The 19,847-nt window shown below is 40.6% G+C and overlaps 1 protein-coding gene across 1 annotated transcript in view; it reads left to right on the top strand.

Annotated features, from left to right (window-relative positions):
* UHRF1BP1L (UHRF1 binding protein 1 like) overlaps window positions 1-19,847 on the top strand; it is a 2,202,923-nt gene that overhangs the window by 574,679 nt on the left and 1,608,397 nt on the right. Inside the window, exon 3 of the mRNA XM_044087916.1 lies at window positions 5,688-5,726. Coding sequence (XP_043943851.1) covers window positions 5,688-5,726 — 39 coding nt within the window. The remainder of the gene's footprint in view (window positions 1-5,687; window positions 5,727-19,847) is intronic.

Below are 19,847 nucleotides of genomic sequence, written 5' to 3'. Positions count from 1 at the left end.
CCATTTCGGCTCATTACAATACAGAGCCACCAATCTTTTCTCATCCTTTATTAAAGCAGTACCTCAGAGGAGCCAAAAATGTAAGGCCTCCAAGGAGATCGCCAATGCCTGCATGGGACCTTAACTATGCCTTGGAAAAACTCACCCTGCCTCCTTTTGAGCCAGCTGCTACTGCTGGTATAAAGTTCTTATCTTGGAAAACAGCTTTGCTTCTAGCAATAACTTCTGCAAGACGAGTTTCAGAGCTACAGGCACTCATGGCAGTGGAACCTTTTATCATTTTTTACCAGACAGGGTCTCTCTGAGGACAAATCCGACATTTATGTCTAAGGTGCTAGCCAGTGTGGCTCTTAACCAAACTATTCATCTGCCAACTTTTTATCCAAATCCACAAAACGGGGGGAAAGAATTCTGCATTCTTTGGACGTACACAGACAGCTTAGATTCTACTTGGACAGAACCACAGTTTTCAGAAAGACAGAGCAATTACTAGTGGCATATGCTGCAGTATCACAAGGAAAGACCATCTCAAAGCAGACAATTTTAAAGTGGATAGACCACTGCATTAGTTTCTGCTACTTACACCATGGCAAGCCAGTGCCTAAGGGCATTAGGCCACATTCAACCAGAGCTGCAACCACTTCAGCAGCCTTCCTCAGGGGAGTACCACCAAGGACATTTTAGAGGCTGCTACTTGGAGTTCAGTGCACACCTTTACAAAGCACCATCTTCTGCCACTCTACTCTAAATCCAGGACAGGCTTTGCCACTGCAGTGCTGCAGGGCCTCTTGGCCGCTCCTAATGCAGTTTAGCTCCGGCCTCCCATCCATAGCTTTGGGACTCTACCCAAATGTAATGACTGCAACAGTGAAACACAAAGAACATAGTACAGTTGTATACACTTACCATAAATGTAGATGTTCAAGTGTATTCACTGTTGCAGTCCAGGTTACCCACCCTCCATCCCCCTGTCATTCTGGAGTTTATCTTTCCTTCTCTATTTTCTACAACCTATGTAGTGTATTTGCTTGTAGATGAACTTAAAGCTTATACTGATGCATGCATATATATATATATATATATACATATATGTATATTTTTGCTACCTTTATGGGGGCACCTGACATCTGGGGCAAGAAAAACTAAAAAAAATGGCGTCTGCCGCATCTTTTATACCCCTGACTAACTGACGTCAGGGAAGGAGTGACAGCAGCCGACGCAGGACCCCGGACTTTGGAATTCAGGCAGACTGAGGGCAACCTGCCAGCAGGATTACCCAAATGTAATGACTGCAACAGTGAATACACTCGAACATCTACATTTATGGTAAGTGTACACAACTGTACTTTTCTTCTTGCTGATATCAGAACAACAGAGAGTTGGCTGTGCTCTGGGTAAGTGTGTATGTGTGTGTGTGGGGGGTGGTAGTGAAGGTCTTTGGCAGCTTGGAAAAGCCTAACAAAACAGCCATAACACCTGCAGCATAAATCATAGATGTTAAAGAAGATGGAATTCACTTTTTTTCAGGTGTGTCGTGATGCTTGGATATAAATTTGATTTTTTAGTAGTGATGGCTGGAAGAGCTCTCAGGTTGTGATTGTAGTACATTTTTAATTTTCTGTGCTGGGCATTTTGTATGTGTATGAGAAGAAAATAAACATCTATGACTTACCAGATGGATATTGTTACTGTTTCCTACTCCACAAAGTGTGGCTGTGTGTGTTAACCCTTGCCATGGCTAGAATATGTTGATTATCTTGGACTACTGTTCTCCCACCTAAGTGTTTGTGGAGAAAAGCATTTCCAGCAATGAAATCATGGCGTGAATCACTAGCACACAGCTATCGACTACCACTGATTTGCCTCATATTTTTGCACTGCCTTTCATAAAAGTTTAGGTTTTCTGCTAAATCATTGATTGTAGTCCGCCCAAAATGGTAGTTATTAGAGTTTCTTTCATAACTTTTACTTCAGAAATGCATGTTGATGAAAGTCTGTTGTTTTTTAGCTTTTTAAGTGAACTAGATTAACATCTGTGATTTGGGCCTTTTCTGCCATTATTTGTTTTGGTTTTGCCCCTGATTCTTGAACAAATAAGTTTTCAACTGTGTTAGGTTAAGCTGACCTTAGCTAGGTGAAGAAAAGACACCAGAAAGGAAAAGATCCTGCATATTTCCCTCTCCAGATGGAAAATTATATTAGATTTGGATAGAAAGAGCCCTTAACCAGTGTGACCACACCACAATGTGGTTCACTGTTGCGCCAACAAGAACAAAACAAAGGTCTAAGACTACAGGAGAGATTACTGTAGTGAATAGGATGACTGCCTGTAGGCAGCTAGCAGATGTTTGTGGGAACCAGTGTGCTGTGAAGTACGAGTAAGCTGAGTATTTTAATATTAGTGGAAGTGTATTTTGGTGATGAAAGCAAGACCAATGGAAAGTGAAAGACCATATAGTTTATAAGAAAATTTTAAGAGGGAAAAGGACCACCAGAGATTCAAGGAGGAATGGCAAGAATGAAAAAGAAAAGTATAAAGAAGGTAAGCAGGTAACATCCAAAGAAGTGAGGAAAGCATACTCTTACTTAGAGAAGACACTTGTTCAAAAAAGGAAAGAAAGGTTTCCTGATGTGCATTGGAGAATGGATGAAAGGTGATACAGAGTTCTTGAGGCTCATAAAGGATGGAAAAGAATGTAGTTTGTATATTATTAAGGCAATGATTCTAAAGAAATATCTGCACCATTATTCATAGAAAACAAAGACAGGATATGCCAGGATGTGATGGTAGGAATGAACATGTAAAAACACCAACAAGACAAGATAGACAATGTGGCAGTAGACTGGATGTTAGTGGGACAAAGGGACTGGCGAGGATAAGGCCTAAAGCATAGACTGCATACCTCAAACTACTGTGAAGAATTTTTTGAAAGTGCTGTCAGCTTCTTGCAGATCACTTTAGCTAATCCTTAAGCAGAGGAAAGAGCAAGGGGATGAGGAAATGGCAGCAGTTGTTCCAGTGTAGAAGGAGAAAACGGGAACTGATCCGAACATTAACCTGCTAGCCTTACTTCAGCAGGTTGAGTGTAAAGCACTTTGAGATGTAGTGACAGAAATCTTTGAGGATAGCATCTTCCAGGATGAATACTTACATGGCTTGGTAGTCAAAAGTACATGTTAATCCAGGGTATTCAGTTTTTGAGACCAGATGACAGGGAAACCAAGCAGATGTGGTATATCTGTGCCTTTGACTGTTTGTTACAAATGGCTAATTGGAAAATAGACTATGTGGAATTAGACGAGAAAGTAGTCAAGTGGATTAAAATGGCTAATTGCAAAGAACAAAAGGCAGAACTGATGAGTAGTAATTAGCAGACAGAGGTAACTAGTGAAAGGTCACAAGGGTTATAGTGGGCCTGCTACTTCCTGTGATTTGCATGAATGATTTCACCAAAGATCCTGAGGACATGATCAGCCTACTAATTAACAGGACTGAAACTAAGGCGCAATTACATTAGGTGAAGGGTGAACTCCTAGGAGTTCTTCAAAAATAGCTGAATTGACTGAGTAGTGGCAGTTGAGGTTCAGTGCTGCAAGCTGCAATGCCTTCTTTTCAGACACCTTCACTGAATTATCACTTGTGACACAGGAAAATTTATATTCGTATAAAAGTAATCAAACTATATTAACGTAAACATTATACTTCATATATATTGTTATATATCCCATAACCTAAGCAATATTACATACATTATTAATTTCCTGCTTTTTTTTTAAACAAACATATTTATTAAACCATCACTTACTGTGTAGGCAATTATACTAACAAACCACACCGACACAATCCTAGTCGGAAGCATTTCACATCACAAACCATACTGACACACACCCAGTTACAAACATTATACATCACGTAGATAGCTCATTTAAGTCCTGCTGCCTTTTAAACCTCATTCCTCCCTTGTATGTATTGCTCCCCCAATTCCTATTTTTTCTTATATAGTTTGCTCCTACCCTTTTCTAAAGATCTCAGTTCCAGTTGTTTCATCTCTGCTATTATATTCAGTACTTCCATTATAGTTGGTTTAGATTTTGATTTCCATTTTCTAGTAATTGCTTTTTTTGGAAGTCACCATTATTAGACACAGCAAGGCCTTATCATGTCTAGGCAATTCCAGTTCTGTAACACAGCTCAGAAAATTCATCGCTCTCATCATACCAATCTGCCCACCCAGCATCTCCGACAGTGCATCCCACAGGGAGTCCTTAAAGTCTGCCAACCTACCACACTCCCAGAAAATGTTTCCAATTATCTCTTTCTTCCCCTTTACACCTCCAACATTTACTGTCTGCATGATGAAAAAATCTCTGGAGTCTACTTGGGGTATAAAAATATCTATGTAAACATTTCCAGGCAAAAATCCCAAATCTTCTAAATTTTGTTGCATATTTGGGAGACATACATATATCCTCCCATTGTTTCTTCATCCAAGCTGCAGTGTCTTAAACCTAGTAACCAAGAACCCCAGAAATGAGAACTGTCTAGGATAACAGTCTTGGCACATTTGGCAATAGAAAATTGTGGGAGTCCTAAAAGACAGTATTGAGCGTAACAAGTTTTAGGGATGCATCCAAGTAGGATTTAATGTAAACAGCAGAGAACTAGTCTTGCTTCTCTGTCAAGGAATGGTTAGGCCACAGCTCTAATACTGTGCATAGGTCTGCTGTCCTTTCCAAGAAAGGAGATAAAGGTAGTCACGAGGGTACAAAGGAAAGATGCAAGAATGATGCAGAGATTTGAGGAGGAAGAGCATAAACAGAAGTTACTAGAATTGGATTTGCTCATACTGAAGGAGGGGGAGGAGAAGGAGCACATAATACAGCTAAAGTAAAATAAGAGATTAGAGTTAGTCGGCCTTAAGTGGAGGCACATAAGAGAGGAAGGCTCTCGCCACTAAATTGAGAGTACCAATTTTATTTTGTACATACAGACTGAAGATTTGATGGAGAGATGGAATGTGTTGCCAAAGTAGTTCACAAGAAAGTATGGGACAAATGACGGATGGAGGTGAGACTGAGGGGGGAGCAGCAACATAGATCTAGATGTCATAAAAGGGAGTCTGTTTCTTTTGTGCGTCTTCTGCCAGCCTATTAAAATATTGTAATTATTTGAGATGTTTTGTTCATGACACTGAATCTGTAGTAGTGTATAGGATGAAGATATCATTACATGGTTATGACTTTAAATGTGATGTAGCATTGATGGAGACTGCATGCACGAATCATTGGATGTCAAGTTTAAAACTTTAAGCTGGCCAGGCAGCAAATAAGGTAAGTAAATAAAGGCAATACTTGTTCATTTGATTTTAGTGAATGAATAAATAAGGTGATCCATGCTGGTTCATATAATTTTTATGGTGTTCCAAGTCTTTTGCTATTTTAAACTGAGCAGCAAAGTTGTGAGGTACATTTCCCAAAATTTGAAAGCAAGCCATCAGGTTGCTTATCTTAGCATTCATTGTAGAGGTTCATCCAGCTTTCAGCTTTGCCGTGTCATTTTTTTTTTTACTACTTTGATTAGTAGAATCTTGTAAAATAATATCTTATTAGTAATTCAGGATGTCTATAATCTGTCTTGAATGCAAGCATTTCCTAATTACCTTACAGTGCTATAATTTGTTTTACAGATACCGTGGACAAAGCTAAAGACTCAGCCTATTAGTCTGGTAAGTTTGTTGTGTTTAATTATTGTAGATTCAGATGAACATGCTATTTGTTGAGCCAAAAAACACGGTAGCAGTATTTTCTTGTTACAAGTGACATTGGGCCACATGGTTTAGATGAATATTTTGACTTTAAAAAATATGTATTCAGTGTAATTCAGCACACTTAACATTCCTGGTTGTGAGCTGTATTTTTCCTTGTATAGCATAATGATTAAGAGACTAAAAATTCCATAATAATTGTCAGTCTTTAAATTTTAATAGCAGAGTTGACCATGCTGTGAACTTGCCCACTTTCAGAGGGGATGTGGGTAAAGCCTCCAGAGACACTGGGAATTCAGAAAGGCTTATGGGAGGTGCTTTAGCATGGCCATTTTCCCCTCATGGTATACCTTTCCATTTCTTAGTTCCACTGTGTCTGAGGTTATCCACTAGTGGGAACCTTAGCATGGATATTAGTCTCCTAGGGAGAGCTGCATGATGATGTGGTAATCTGGGAGAGTGGCTAATGGTTTCACTGTTGTAGGAAAGTGTGAATGCCATCAAAATATAGTGGTCACGCTTTCACTTCTATGAAAGCAGCCACAATGCAGATAAGTTTAGTGAAGACATTGGATGGGTGTGTTTGCTTGTATATTTCTGTGTGCGTGGGTGGGTTTGTGTGAGTGCATGTCTGTAGAGGCATGAATGAAGTCTGTGTGTTTCTACCTGGGTGGTTTTACTAGGTGGGGAATTGAGAGGTTAGATGGTGTGTGTGTGTGTGTGTGTGTGTGTGTGTGTGTGTGTGTGTGGGGGTGATGGGTGAATGTTTCTGTGACTGTGATTAATTTGGAGGGGGGCGCTTGTTATTAGGTGGATGTGTGCATGTGTGCTTTTAGGGAGGGGAGTACCTTTGCCAATGTCACGCATTGGCCTGTAGGGAGAATACTGCTATTAGGTCTGACAGTTGTAGTGTGTACAGGCTAATGAGCTGAAATTGAGGTCTTTTTCATTGCAACCATGTTTGTCTCTAACTCACATTTTTCTTTGTTGCTGTAATTGACCTACTCACAGTATGCAGTTACTGCAAGTTCTGAACCTTTTTCCTGAATCCTTTGGAGTGTATTACAGGATCTAGGGAATGGTGGAAAGCATTGTATAATAAAGAAGAACAAATTAGCTAATCACCCTAGATATAAGCATCCCGCCCCCACCCACCGTTAAGGAAACCACAGTAAAAAATTTCTCCAAAGCCAACGTCATGCTTCTTAAGACAGAAGTGGCGAACTTCATGACACCCATGCAGATGGACAATGCAGTTACGACTGCTGAATCCTACACAAATGCACTCTATAAACACTTACATGAGTGCATGGATCGTGCTATATCCCATACAGAACCAAGCCACTATCCTCCAAAAAAAGGAAGTCAATCTGGTGGTCCCTGCCATAAACAAACTCTACAGCAGAAGGAAGAAAGTGTTGCAAAAGAGAGTAAAATCCCATGAGTGCAGGAGCTCCCTGGTTAGCCTCAGTAAAAAGCTGAGATCCCTTATAAGATCCTCCAAAGCTAGCTACAAAAACAAAATCGCCACTGATTCTAAGAGCAACCACAAAGCATTCTATATCTATGTCAAGAATCTCAATGGCAACACCCAGATCCGCTCTGAGTTGCGGCACAATGTCACGAAAATTACAGAACCAACTGATATTGCCAACATCCTGGCCGATAGGTTCAGCGCTAACTTTACCCCCCTCTCACCTCCTAACGGGCCCATATCTGTACAGGAAGAATGCAGAGTCCCTGTAATCACATCTGTGCAGGTAAAAGCTGCACTGTCTAAAACCAAAAACACAGCATCCATGGACAACATCCCAGGTTGCGTTTTACACGAACTTCAGAACGAACTGGCTCCCCACCTAAGCACCATGTTCAAACATAGTCTCATGTCAGGCTTTGTGACCACTGAATGGCGCACAGCAACAGTTATCTCACTGCACAAAGGAGGAGCCACCACTGATCCTGGGAACTATCGCCTTGTTAGCCTGACGAGCCTGGTCTGCAAGGCGGTGGGAACGTATTATCATGGAACTCATAAACAAAGACATTGGTAACCTCCCAACTTTGGACCCCTACCTGGTTCAGGTTTGTGAAAGGCAGATCATGCCTCCTTAACCTGATCAACTTCTTTAAGGCAGTCACCAAAGCCGTAGACGAGGATAAGGTGGTTCACACAGTCTATCTTAACCTCGCCAAGGCTTTCAACATCATCCCCCATTCTGGAAATATTGCTAAACTCACTAAACTAGGTATAAATCCCTATGTCACAAGATGGATTGCCAACTGGCTCACTGACAGAACCCACACTGTAAAAGTTGCAGACTCCAAATCTAACTTCAAACCAGTGACAAGTGGAGTACCACAGGGTTCAGTCCTGGAACCTCTCCTGTTTGGTATCTACTTCTCTGAAGTACAAGCTAACACAGAAGGCCTCTGGCTAACGAAGTTCACAGATGAGTGCAAACTAGGAGCCATAGTAGAGTCCCCAAATGATGTGGACATCCTACAGAAGGACCTCACTGAGACAGATGCCTGGTGTCAGAGGCATGGCCTCAAGCTCAGTGCCAAAAAGTGCATTGTCATCCCGTTTGGTAAAAACTCTATACCCATGGACTACCACATAAACGGCAGTCTACTTAATGCCGAATATGTGATAAGAGACCTTGGGACCCAGGTGGACAGCAGTCTGTCCAATGATCACATCGCCACAGTAGTCAGGAAATCCTATGTGGCACACCATCACAAAAGGGTTCTCATCCAGGAAAAAAGAGGTCATTGTTCCCCTCTACTCGCACTCATTAGACCCATTATAGAGTACAATGCCCCTTTTGGAATGTACCTCACAAGACATCTGCAACAGCTGGAAAGGCCACAGAAGTACCTCACAACGAGGATTACTGGCCTGAAACAGATGCCCTACACTGACCGTCTCAAAAAAACTCCAGCTTTACTCTGTAGCATATCGCCTACTTTGAGGAGATCTCTGCCTGACATATAAAGCTATGTTAAACCCAGAGCCGTTGGACATGCTACACCTAAAGAAATCCCAGTCCATCTGAGCTACACACTCTAGGGACCTAAACTTTGTCACCACAATAAACAGGACATGCTGGAGGGATAGATTCCTATCACAGAGACTTCCTGTACTCTGGAACAAGCTACCCATCTATGTCGAGCAAAGTTCCTCATTAGCACTCTTCAAGAAAAATCTTGGAGTTGATGGGAAATAGAAAATACACCCCAGGGATCACTTCTGTGGCTCTGCTCGACAGGGGCACAGGAAATTAACTTTCGTGGGTGGCATAAACCAGGGAACCGTGTTGGCTAGGCTTACTTGGGCCCTTGGGCCATTAGCCTAGTACCTACCTATGAACCTATGATTGGAGACCAAATTATAATCTTCTAAATTAATGTAGCTGCTGTTCAGTTATTGTTATCTTTTTTAAATTGATGATCTTGCATTCCTTTTTAAATTTCTGGAGAATCTTCCCTTACTTGTTGCTTTACTGTAGGATATTATCCTGTTTGTTGCTCTTATTTTTACAGTACAATTGAATTACTTCATATTGATTGCTGCAGTAACCTTAGCTATATAGATTATATACTGCCAAAGGTATAACTGCTGGCCAGCTTCCAAAGCTTCAGGACACCTTCCATGCCCCCAAACGGTCAGGCAGCTTGAGCTGAGTGAAAGACAAGTTTGGGTGTGAACCGCTTCAGAGCTTTACTGCTGCCAAAAAGTATGCTTCTCTGAAGCTTTCAAGGATCAATGGGTGGTTTGTGCTTTCCTTTGCTGGGCTGATAAGTTTCCTCTATTAAAGAAAAACTTACATTTTCTTAATTTTGTTGATGTTTTATTACTTTCCTCCTCAGGAAAGTTATTTTAAAGCTTGGAAAGTTATTTTAAAGCTAGGAGTGCTGTTTTTTAATGGACTGTCTCGAATCTTCAACATATTTTTTCTGTCAGTTTAAAAGATGTGTAAAGTAATTGAAAACATTTTTTTCTGTGAAGAAATTATTTATTGTTGTTTTGTGTGGCTGGCGTACTGTGTTTTTCTGTCAAAAAGTAACTTTTGTGGATTGGTAGTGTTTATCAGCAAATTGCTGTTTGTCTTCCATGGAAAAGAGGCATCATTTTTGGCTTGACCATGGAACAAACTGTCAGTCCTTCCAGCCACAAAACGAAAAAAATTAAGCTAATAGCCTTTGCTATCACAGCAGGCTAACAATTTGCCTCTGCTACAGGAGGGTGACTCTGCTGTGGCCATTTGTTGTACCTCAGACCACTCATCTTTTAGATTTGAATCCCTGTGGTGTACCATCTACACTGACTGTGGACTGGGAATTAGCAGCATCCACTACAGCTGTTGGGGTCTCCTCAGTGGGCAAAGGAGAGCCATACTTGTTGGTCTGGAGAGAGGGAACAAAGAAGGTTTCCCTGTTTTGTTAAAATGCACTGCCCATCCCTGGGGAAACATCTGCTGTCATTAGTAGCACAGTTGGCCCCAGTTTTCAAGGAAGGTTTCCCTGTTTTGTTAAAATGCACTGCCCATCCCTGGGGAAACATCTGCTGTCATTAGTAGCACAGTTGGCCCCAGTTTTCCTATCAAAAAGAAACAGAAAACAAAGCATGTATCTACACCTTCTCAAATTTCTTTGGATAGAAGTAGTTTACTGGATCTGGCTCAGGTTATTTCAGGCTATTGATCTGTCTTGTAAAGTAGTTTCTGGTAAAAGAAAAAGGGATTTCTCTACTTGAAGAGATTCAGTATTCTGAATCTGAACAGGAAGGTGCAGGGATGGATAACAGGATATTCTCCTCAGATTTCTGATTCAGACTAAGATGAGAGTTCAGTTTCTGATTCTCCCTGTGTGGGGTTCTCCTTCTGTGAGACTATTGCTAGAAGGTGCCAGTGTTTTAAGTGGGAGAACACTGATGTTTCTCAGTCCCTCAGAAAATAGAACCTACACCCAATTCTCCTGTTCTGTCGACTTTAGAGGATGCATGTGTTACTGCCTGCAATCTTTCTCATAATCAACCAGCTGCTCCTAAAAAAGCAGACAGGATGTACAACGTTCCTTAGTCGTAATTTTTGTACACTATTCCCAAACCTGACCCAGCAACTGTAGCTTTAGCTAATCCCATTGCTGCTAAGCACTTATTTAATTCCAGCCCTACTCTTTTTGATAAGGGTGAAAAAATTGTTAGCTATGGGGAAAACACTTCTGCAACTTTTATTGTCGGAGTTTTGAACGGTCAGTCTCAAAAATGTTAGTTTGTTCTGAGAAATTGTGAAAGTATGAGGAATGTTTTATCTGCATTTTCTTCTTGCAAGGAAATTTTTTAAATAACTGCGTGTCTTCTATTGTACAGGTCACTATTCATCGTTTCGCAGTGTGTATATGACTCTGTTGATACTTCTTCCATGGCTATGGCCACTGCTACTGTTTTGGGGAGGTTTACCTGGCTGCATTCTCAGAACCTCCAGGATGATAAAAATGAGACTGTAAATCTTCCCTTGGGATAGGCATTTAGTGTTTGACCCCTCTGCTGCACAGATGATCAAAAAGTGTGATGAAAAGGACAAGATGATCCAGAGAATCTTTCTAGTTTTTAAAGCCCTCCTTTTTCAAATTGTCAAAGGGATTTTTCTATTTCCTCCTCCAATTTTGGCAAAAAATAAAAATAAGGGGGCCCTAAAGGGGGTCCGCAGGTTGTGGTCTGGGAAGAGGTTCCAGCTGTTCTTATTGCACCTTTCAGGTTGTGAACCTCTGGTGTTACTTAGGGCTGATGTCCCTGCTAAGAAAAAACAGGAGACTAAACATTTTTTCTATATGTCTTCAGGACCCTTAAAGGGGATGGCAGGAGTTCACTCTGGGCAAGTTTAATGCCTTAACAGACCTGAAGCCTCCCCAAAGGGGGGGGGTCTCTGTGCCTGCACCACCTTAGACCTCAAGTGCTTCTGAATGACCTAGCGAATCTGATTTTTCAGATGAAGATTAGGAGTCTGATATGGGATCCTTGTTTTATTTCTTCTTATATACTTTCTCCTTTGGCTTATGGGTTCGATGAAGAGGAATCCATTAGTCCTTTTTCTCCTTTGAAAGAGTTGGTTTTTGGGGACACAGTAGCCAGAATGATGTAACACTTTAAGTGGGATTCTTCTCTTTGTGGTGGTGTTGGTTGTCGTCTGGCTTTAGTTTTTCGAGTAACTGCATTGTCAACCATATGGATTTTGACAATGTGGCTTTTTGGTAAACTGACATAGATCCCAGTTCAGAGTTTTTCTTCCACAGGTAAAAATAGATCATTATTTAGATCTATGTCTAAGGTTTTCCACACAGACTTCTGTCCCTGTGAGGGAGTACCTCAGGATTTTTGGTCTCATGGCATCTATGATTGTCATGATACCCTGGCAAGACTCCACATGAGAAAGATACAGATATATCTGAAATCTCTTTGGTCCCAGCATCAACACACTTTATTGTTTCAAATCCCAGTATTGGGGTTTGTCAGACAACAGATATCCTTAAATCAAGGTATCTCCTTCTCCCTCCTTGCTCCAAAGCAGTCAGTCACTGCACATACTTACGACTTTACTTGTGGAGCAGTTTCAGGAGAGAGAGTAGTGCATGGGGTATGGGACACAAAGGACAGATGCAAGCACATGAATATCAAAGAAACGCTTGCCCTGATTAAGACATTCAATTATCTGAACCATCTTTGGTCCCCGGGACCTCTTCACGTGCCAGGTCAAAATCCTTTTGCTGACTAGCCATGTTAGCTTGGGATATAGCTTCACAACACAGTCTCCCTCTACAGACATCATACATTCCGTCAGAGCAAAACTGTGTGACAGACAAGCTGAACAGCACCAGGGCAGAGTGTCATGAATGGCAACTAGATATTGGGGTCTTCCAATATTTGATCTATTTGTGGGGAGTTCCTCAAGTAGACCTGTTTGCCTCCTCTCTGAACAATCAACTGATATGATTCTGTTCCAGAACTGTATGCAAGAAGGCTTGGAAGATGGGTGTCTTTTCTTTTCCTTGGACAAGAACGTTCCGGTATGCTTTGCCACCCTTTCCATTAATATCCAGGGTACTTCTGAAGATTTAGAAGGAATCCCCCAAGGTTGCTATGGTGACTTCCTTCTGGTTCAGGCAACCATGGTTCTCCCTTCTTTTGGGAATGGCCAAAACAATTGCCACAAGCTTCCTCCCAGAGTGGATCTACTTGCAGAAGAACAGGGATGTTTGATACACCCCAACATCAGTCATCTTCAGTTGACCGCCTGAACGATAGGCTCTTAATTCCTTTTAGGCACCTGTTTATTGAGGATGTGCAGCAGTGGAGGCAAGAAAACCTGTTACTAGAAAATCATGTATTAGCAAATGGAAAAGGTTTTCTAATTAGTGCCAACAACATAACCATCACCCAATCATAGATAGTTCTCTGGGTTTACAGTATTTGTGTGAGTTACTATGTTATGTTTTTTCTTATTCCTCTGTGAGGATTTATTTATCAGACATTTCAGCATTTATGCCCATGGGTCCCCCTCTTTCAGTGTTTCAATGCAGTCTCATGTCAAAATGCTCTTGAAAGAGATTTTGCATAAGAGGCCTCCAAGAAAAACCCCCTTGCTTCTCCTTGAGATTTTAATTTTGTTAGGGAAGCTAACATTTGCTCCATTTGAATCAGCTAATCTGACTAACTTGAGGTTCTTAACATGTTTTACTGATTGCTTTGGCCTTTGCAAGAAGGATACGAGTTGCACTCTCCTTATGGTAAATCAACCTTATCTCATTTTCATAAGCACAGGGTTTCTTTAGTACTAATTCTTCTTTTATGCCAAAAGTAGTATCGAAGTTTACTTTAAGCCAATCTATCCATATGCCCATTTTCTTTCCTTTACCTAAAAATGAGGGAGAAAGGATACTTTATACCTTGGATGTCCATGGACAACTTGGGTACTATCTTGACACAACTCAGTCTTTCAAATCTTCAGCTAAGTCAATTTCTAGTGAAGGTATGAAGAAGGGGCAACCTGTATCAAAACAGACTATTTCCAAATGATTGTCTTAGTCTGTTACCTTTTGTTATATTGAGAATATAAAGAAGTTATTCCAGGCAAGGACAAGGCCCATTCTTCTAGGGCCTTGCCTTATCTCTCTCTCTCTTTTGAAAAGGTTGAAATATAGACGTATTCTAGAAGGTGTTACTTGGTCCTCTGTACATACTTTTACAAAGCACTATAAGCTTGATTCCTTTTCTAAGACCAGGTCAAACTTTGCTAGGATAATTTTCCATGGGTTCCTAGACTCTATTTTTTCAAATTTCCAAATGTAGTTCGTTAAGGAAATCTACCCATATAGCTAAGGATACTGCAGTAGTGATCAGTATGATCAACTTACATAACTGTACTCTGTTTAACTTACCATAGCAGTAGATGTTCTGATGATCACTGTCACAGTAGCCACTCCTTCCCTATACACCCCTTGTTTTTTGGTGTGTTTTTTTATGCCAGGGTGTGTGGACTGTTAGTTTCTGTTGTCCTTAGCTTTGTTCTTTCAAGGCTCAGCCTCTGTCTGCTGGCTGGAAAGCTCTGAAGGGGTGTGTACCCGAACTTGTGTTTTAGTCAGCTCAGCTCGAGCTGCCTGACAGTTTGGGTGCATGGAAGTTTCCTTGAAGCTTTGGAAGCTAGATGGCTGTTATGTCCTTAACAGGGTATAACCCATGTAGCTAAGGCTACGGCAGCAGTGATCACTTAAACATCTACTGTTATGCAAAGTTCAACTTGTACAACTGTACTTTATTTTATTTACTTATTGGTAAACTCCCCTGTGTTCATTAATCCCTATTTGCATGTGCAGTCTTCAAAGTCGTCCTTGGATTACTAATGCAAAGATTTTTATTTTCTAAATATATTTTTCCTTTTTTTTTTTTTCCTTTTTTCCCCTTGTAGTTGTGGGTGCAACCTTTACTTGATCTGTTTTGTATATTTAAGCTACCCTTTTACAAAATGTAACAGCTGTTTAGATTTTTGTTTGTATGCATATTGTAATGCATCTGCATCCACTTGGGTATTTCTATTATGTGACTATAAATTTTATATTTTACCTATATGTGCGAATCTTGTATGCGCCTACTTCCACTAGGTCTTGGCTAAAATGTGTTCCCAGACCAGTACACTCACTTGGTTAACAAATGGTAACATATGTATATGGATAAGACATCAAGATTTAGAAAATATGGATTATGTGGCCAGAAGGACCTGCCTCACAACACTTATGATTTAGGTGTGGTGCACCAGGAGCTGAATCACCTGAAGGAGAAATGAGCAATTTATATGTCTTGCGAAGGACGACATTTTATGAAAGAAAGGAATAGTACATTCATTCTTGAAGTCCTTTTTCCAGAGGATGCAAGAAAAGATGACAGACAAAGAAAAGAAGAGCAAAGCAACAGTTTGAGAGTGCTACTTCTTCCAAGCTACCAAAGTCAGAACAGCAGCCTGAAAAGACTTGTATGCAACCAGCACTCCTTTGGACTCTCCACAAGGATAAAATTCCCAAGTTCCATCACAACTCTTTTCCTCTTTAAAGAGGTGGTCATTATTCCCAGTCCTTCTGTTAGGAAAAGAACTGGGAGCTTTTCCTTAGAGATGCAACTGTCCATGTACTTGGCATCTAGACCAACCTCTGCTATGTTTTCCCAATCAGTGAGGTCCATCATGTGTTCCTCTAAGAAATAAAACTTGGAGGGGGAGGGCAGAGCCAAGATGGCCAACTGATAGCAGCAGTTTTTCAGAGCTCCATGAAACTAATGTAAAAAAACAGGAAATAACATTTTATTTTAGCAAAGATACTTAGAATTGATAGATGAAAGTATAAACTATATTATTAGTAACTTTGGTGAATTTAGGAAAGTTTTTTCTTGTCAAATTATAAAGGAGAATGTCATTTGTGGAGATGAGCACTTCAAAGACTTATCATTCTGACATGGCTGTAAAAAAATAAATACAGCTTGTGACATCTGCTCTACAAGAACTCTCACTAAAAATCACTAAAAATAGATGATTTTAAGGGGAATTTACAAAACCTCTAGGACTCAAGGAACTTATACAGCAGCATCAGTCCAGAATAACACACTTTGAAGCATCCCTGAATGATCTTGATGGAAGACTGAAGGAAGAAGAAAGCCAGAAAGATGTTCTCATCAAACAAAACATTTGGCTTCTCAATAAAGTGGATGACCTCGAAAACAGAGAGAGAAGGTCAAATATAAGGACTTTTGACATCCCTGAGAGAGGTGAAGGAGAAGATATAATTTCTTTCCTGAATACCTGGATTCCAGACATTTTAGATTTAAAGGAGGGTCTGTCCTTTGGTATTGAAAGGGCTCATAGAGCTTTAGGAAAGCCAGTGTCAACATCTTCCTCTTCTCCTCCCAGATCAATAGTCATAAAGTATCTATCTTATTTGGACAAGGAGTTTGTCTTAAAATCTGCCTGGAGGAAAAGTCCATTAAAATGTAATCAAAATCCAATTAGGTTTGATAATGACTATTATACCATGACCGCCGAAAAACGTGCACGCTGATTGGCCAGCGGGCCCGTTGTAAATCAAGTTATACTAATGGAAAAAGGTCCGGTCGCCCGGACTTTTTTCCATTAGTATAACACGTTTTTTTAAAACACTGTCTCGCTATGTTAAATGGGTTTAACATAGCGAGACAGCTTTAAAATAAGCAATGAGAAGCCAAATGTTTTGTTTGATGAGAACATCTTTCTGGCTTTCTTCTTCCTTCAGTCTTCCATCAAGATCATTCAGGACCAAACCACGCCAACCGTGGGTAAATTTAGCATTACCCACACCCAGGCGTGGGTTATTGCTATATTCTTCCAGGGTTTTGGAACAGAGGAAAAAAGCTTGGCCATTAATAAAAATGTTAAAGCAGAATAACATCAAAGCTCAGCTTGTCTTTCCTGCCAGAATAAAATTCTATATCAGAATGAAATGAGACCATTTAATGTCCGAGAGGAAGCCACTGTCTTTATTAAAAACAACAACATTATTTCCTTACCTGAAGACGTGGAATGGGCATCTGCATCTCTGAAGAGAGTTACTGAGAAATCTTCTTGGACTGATGTTAAAAAGAAAAAACAAAAAACTGAGTCAGATTGCTCTTCCCACTAAATCTCTCAAAGCATCTACTGCAACTGGACTTTAATTTGTTTTATACTTGCTAAATCTTCAAGTAAGGTATGTCATGACAATATTTTTTCTTATTGCTTTTCTTTCTCTCTTTGCTTTGTCATTTCTCTACTTCTTTTTTGTTCATATACAAATTAAATAACTGTTTATGCTTTTAGTATATTAGTATAATATTACTGGTTTATTGAGTGATATAATTGAACAGTAAGCCATCTTTTCTTTTATGACCTTAAGATGACATGCTTTATTTCAAATAATATATAGCCCTTTGCCCTGCTAAATGTTCTTCTGAGTTATTACACAGGCATAGTCACTGCTTAGATTATTTATCAAAACTGTTTTGGATACATGGGATAACAGGGCATATCGATGATTTAGTATGTATTAACTAGTTTTTTTTAATATTTATAACTTCTGATTGTTTCAGAATATATATTGGTACCTGTGTGAACAAAAAACTGTTTGCCGGCTTTTGACATAAATTGGGTCTCTCTGACAGTTATATGCTTATATGTTCTATGGCACAAGGTTTTTAAATGGTTACAAGTTGTGTTTCTTGTAGAGTTTAATGTTAAAGTACTGCTTTCTCTCTCATTGGCATTGAATGTTATTTTACTGTTTGGAAGTATCAGACAGTTAAACTTTGCATTTGGTACTGTAAATAAGCAGACTTTGTGACACAAAGTGAAGTCAGGAAACTAATGTGCAGTTTGCTGGGCGGGAAAATGTCAGTTTGAAATCTAAGAAAAGAAGTTATGTCTTACCATGACGTTCCATCTGTGTTCTAGATCTTTGTTCATTCATTGCTATTAGGACTTCTGTTGTGTTCTGTCAGAACTGATATGGGATATGGCTGTTTCCAAGCTTGCGCCAGCCAAAAACTCTCAGCTAAGACCTACCCATAATGCCCCTCTCCTAGTTACTCCAGATCGAGTTTGCCTGCCCCTATATAATAGACATAGTAATAGAAAAATAGTAGAAGGCCCTGTCTGAGCAAATACCCTAACCAGGAATTCCTAAAGTCCACCAGGAGTCCAGGCAGGGTGAAGGAGGGTGGGAAGTAATGAATGAACCAAGATCTACAACACAGATGGAACGTTATGGTAAGACATAACTTCTTTATCTGATGATGTAAATATTTGTTCATTAATTACTATAAGGACCGAGTCCCCAGCCACTTGTGTCCTGTGTGGCCATAAGGAAAGATATTCCTGAGCACCATAGATCCAAAAGATGCTTGTCCCTTGGAGGCCAAATCCAATTTGTAACGACAGATGTATGAGGTCTTGCCCAAGTGGCTGCTGCGCAGATATCCATAGAGGCTCTGGAATGAAATGCTACAGAAGTAGTCCGAGATCTGGTGGAATGAGCCTTTATTCTGGAAGGTATTCTGGGTCCTGTAAAGGTCACAAACAATTGATCTGTTTTCCTGAAAGATTTAGTCCTGTTCAAATAACAAAGAAGCTGCTGATGCACATCAAGAGTGTGCAAAAGGTACTCCCCTCTATTAGAATGCTGAGGGAAGAAAACTGGCAGGCCAATATATTGGTTAATGGAAAATCCAGAAATGACCTTGGGCAAGAAAGAAGGGTCAGTACGAAGGGACATCCTATCCATGTGGAAGATCAAATAAGGTCTCTTGACACTCAAGGCCTGCAGCTCAGATACTCTTCTTGCTGAGGTAAGTGCTACTTAGAAGTAAGGTTTTCCATGACAAAAATTTTAAATCACATGAATCAAAGGGCCCGAAAGGATGTCCTGTGAGAGATTGAAGTACCACAGTCTAGTCCCAGGGTTCTAAGGGAGGCTTGACCGGAGGTTTAACATGTAATACACCTTTCAAACATGTCTTGCATAGACGGTGTGGCATAATCAAAGAATTATCAAGCCTATTATGAAAATTGGCAATAGCTGCGAAATGTACAGTGATCATAGATGCTGAGGCTCCTGCATGTAAAAGAGTAGTACGGTATTGTAGGATCTTTTGAATAGGCATAGAGAAAGGGTCTAAGTTCTGATCTTTGGCCCAAATAGGAAGCCTAGTCCATTTACTCGAATAAACTTTCCTGGTGGAAGGTTTGTGTGAAGCCAGAAGAATTTGAAAAGGAGATGGAATATCAGGCAGCCTGGCAATCATTTGAAGTGGAGGATCTAAGCTGTGAGCTTGAGACTGTGGAGGTTCGGATGAATCATTCCCTGAGGATGAGATAACAGGTCTTGGGAATGATCCAGGATCCACGGGCTGTGAATCAGATGAGGCCATAGAAATGGGACCCAGACTTGACTGGGCCAGTAGGGGGCAATTAGGATCACTTTACTTCTCAACCTCTGAGCTTTCTGGAGAAATTTTGGAATGAGGGGAAACTGGGGAAAGGCATACAGAAGACCCGGGAGCCAATCATGGATTAGAGTGTCCCCTGGGGGTTCCCCCTGAGGGGGGGATCAGGGCAAAGTAGCTTCTGCATTTGTAGTTTATGGGGGAAGCAAACAGATCGCAGCAAGGCTTGCCCCAGCGTTGGAAGATCCAATCCATTGTTACAGGGTCGAGGGTCCACTCGTGAGGCATCAGGATGTTCCTGCTCAGATTGTCCTCAATAAGGTTGGAACTCCCGGGAATGTGCGTTGCTATAAGAAAGCATTTGGAATCTATCGTCCAGTCCCAAATCCTCATGACTTCCCGACACAGGGGGGTAAGACCTGGTTCCACCTTACTTGTTTATGTACCAGACGACTGACATCTGACTGAATTGCAATGGTCCCAGAGGGTAGGGATGCATGGAATGCTTGCAACAGTAAGAGAACTGCCCTCATTTCCAGGACATTTTTGTGCAAATTGACCTCCATGGGGGGGGCACCAGGTGCCTTGGA

Source organism: Protopterus annectens, chromosome 11.part0 (assembly GCF_019279795.1).
Source record: "Protopterus annectens isolate FY-2018-M chromosome 11.part0, PAN1.0, whole genome shotgun sequence".
Taxonomy (NCBI): Eukaryota; Metazoa; Chordata; order Ceratodontiformes; family Protopteridae; genus Protopterus; species Protopterus annectens.
Note: the sequence above shows the minus strand (reverse complement) of the source record. Positions and strands in the feature narration are given on the sequence as shown.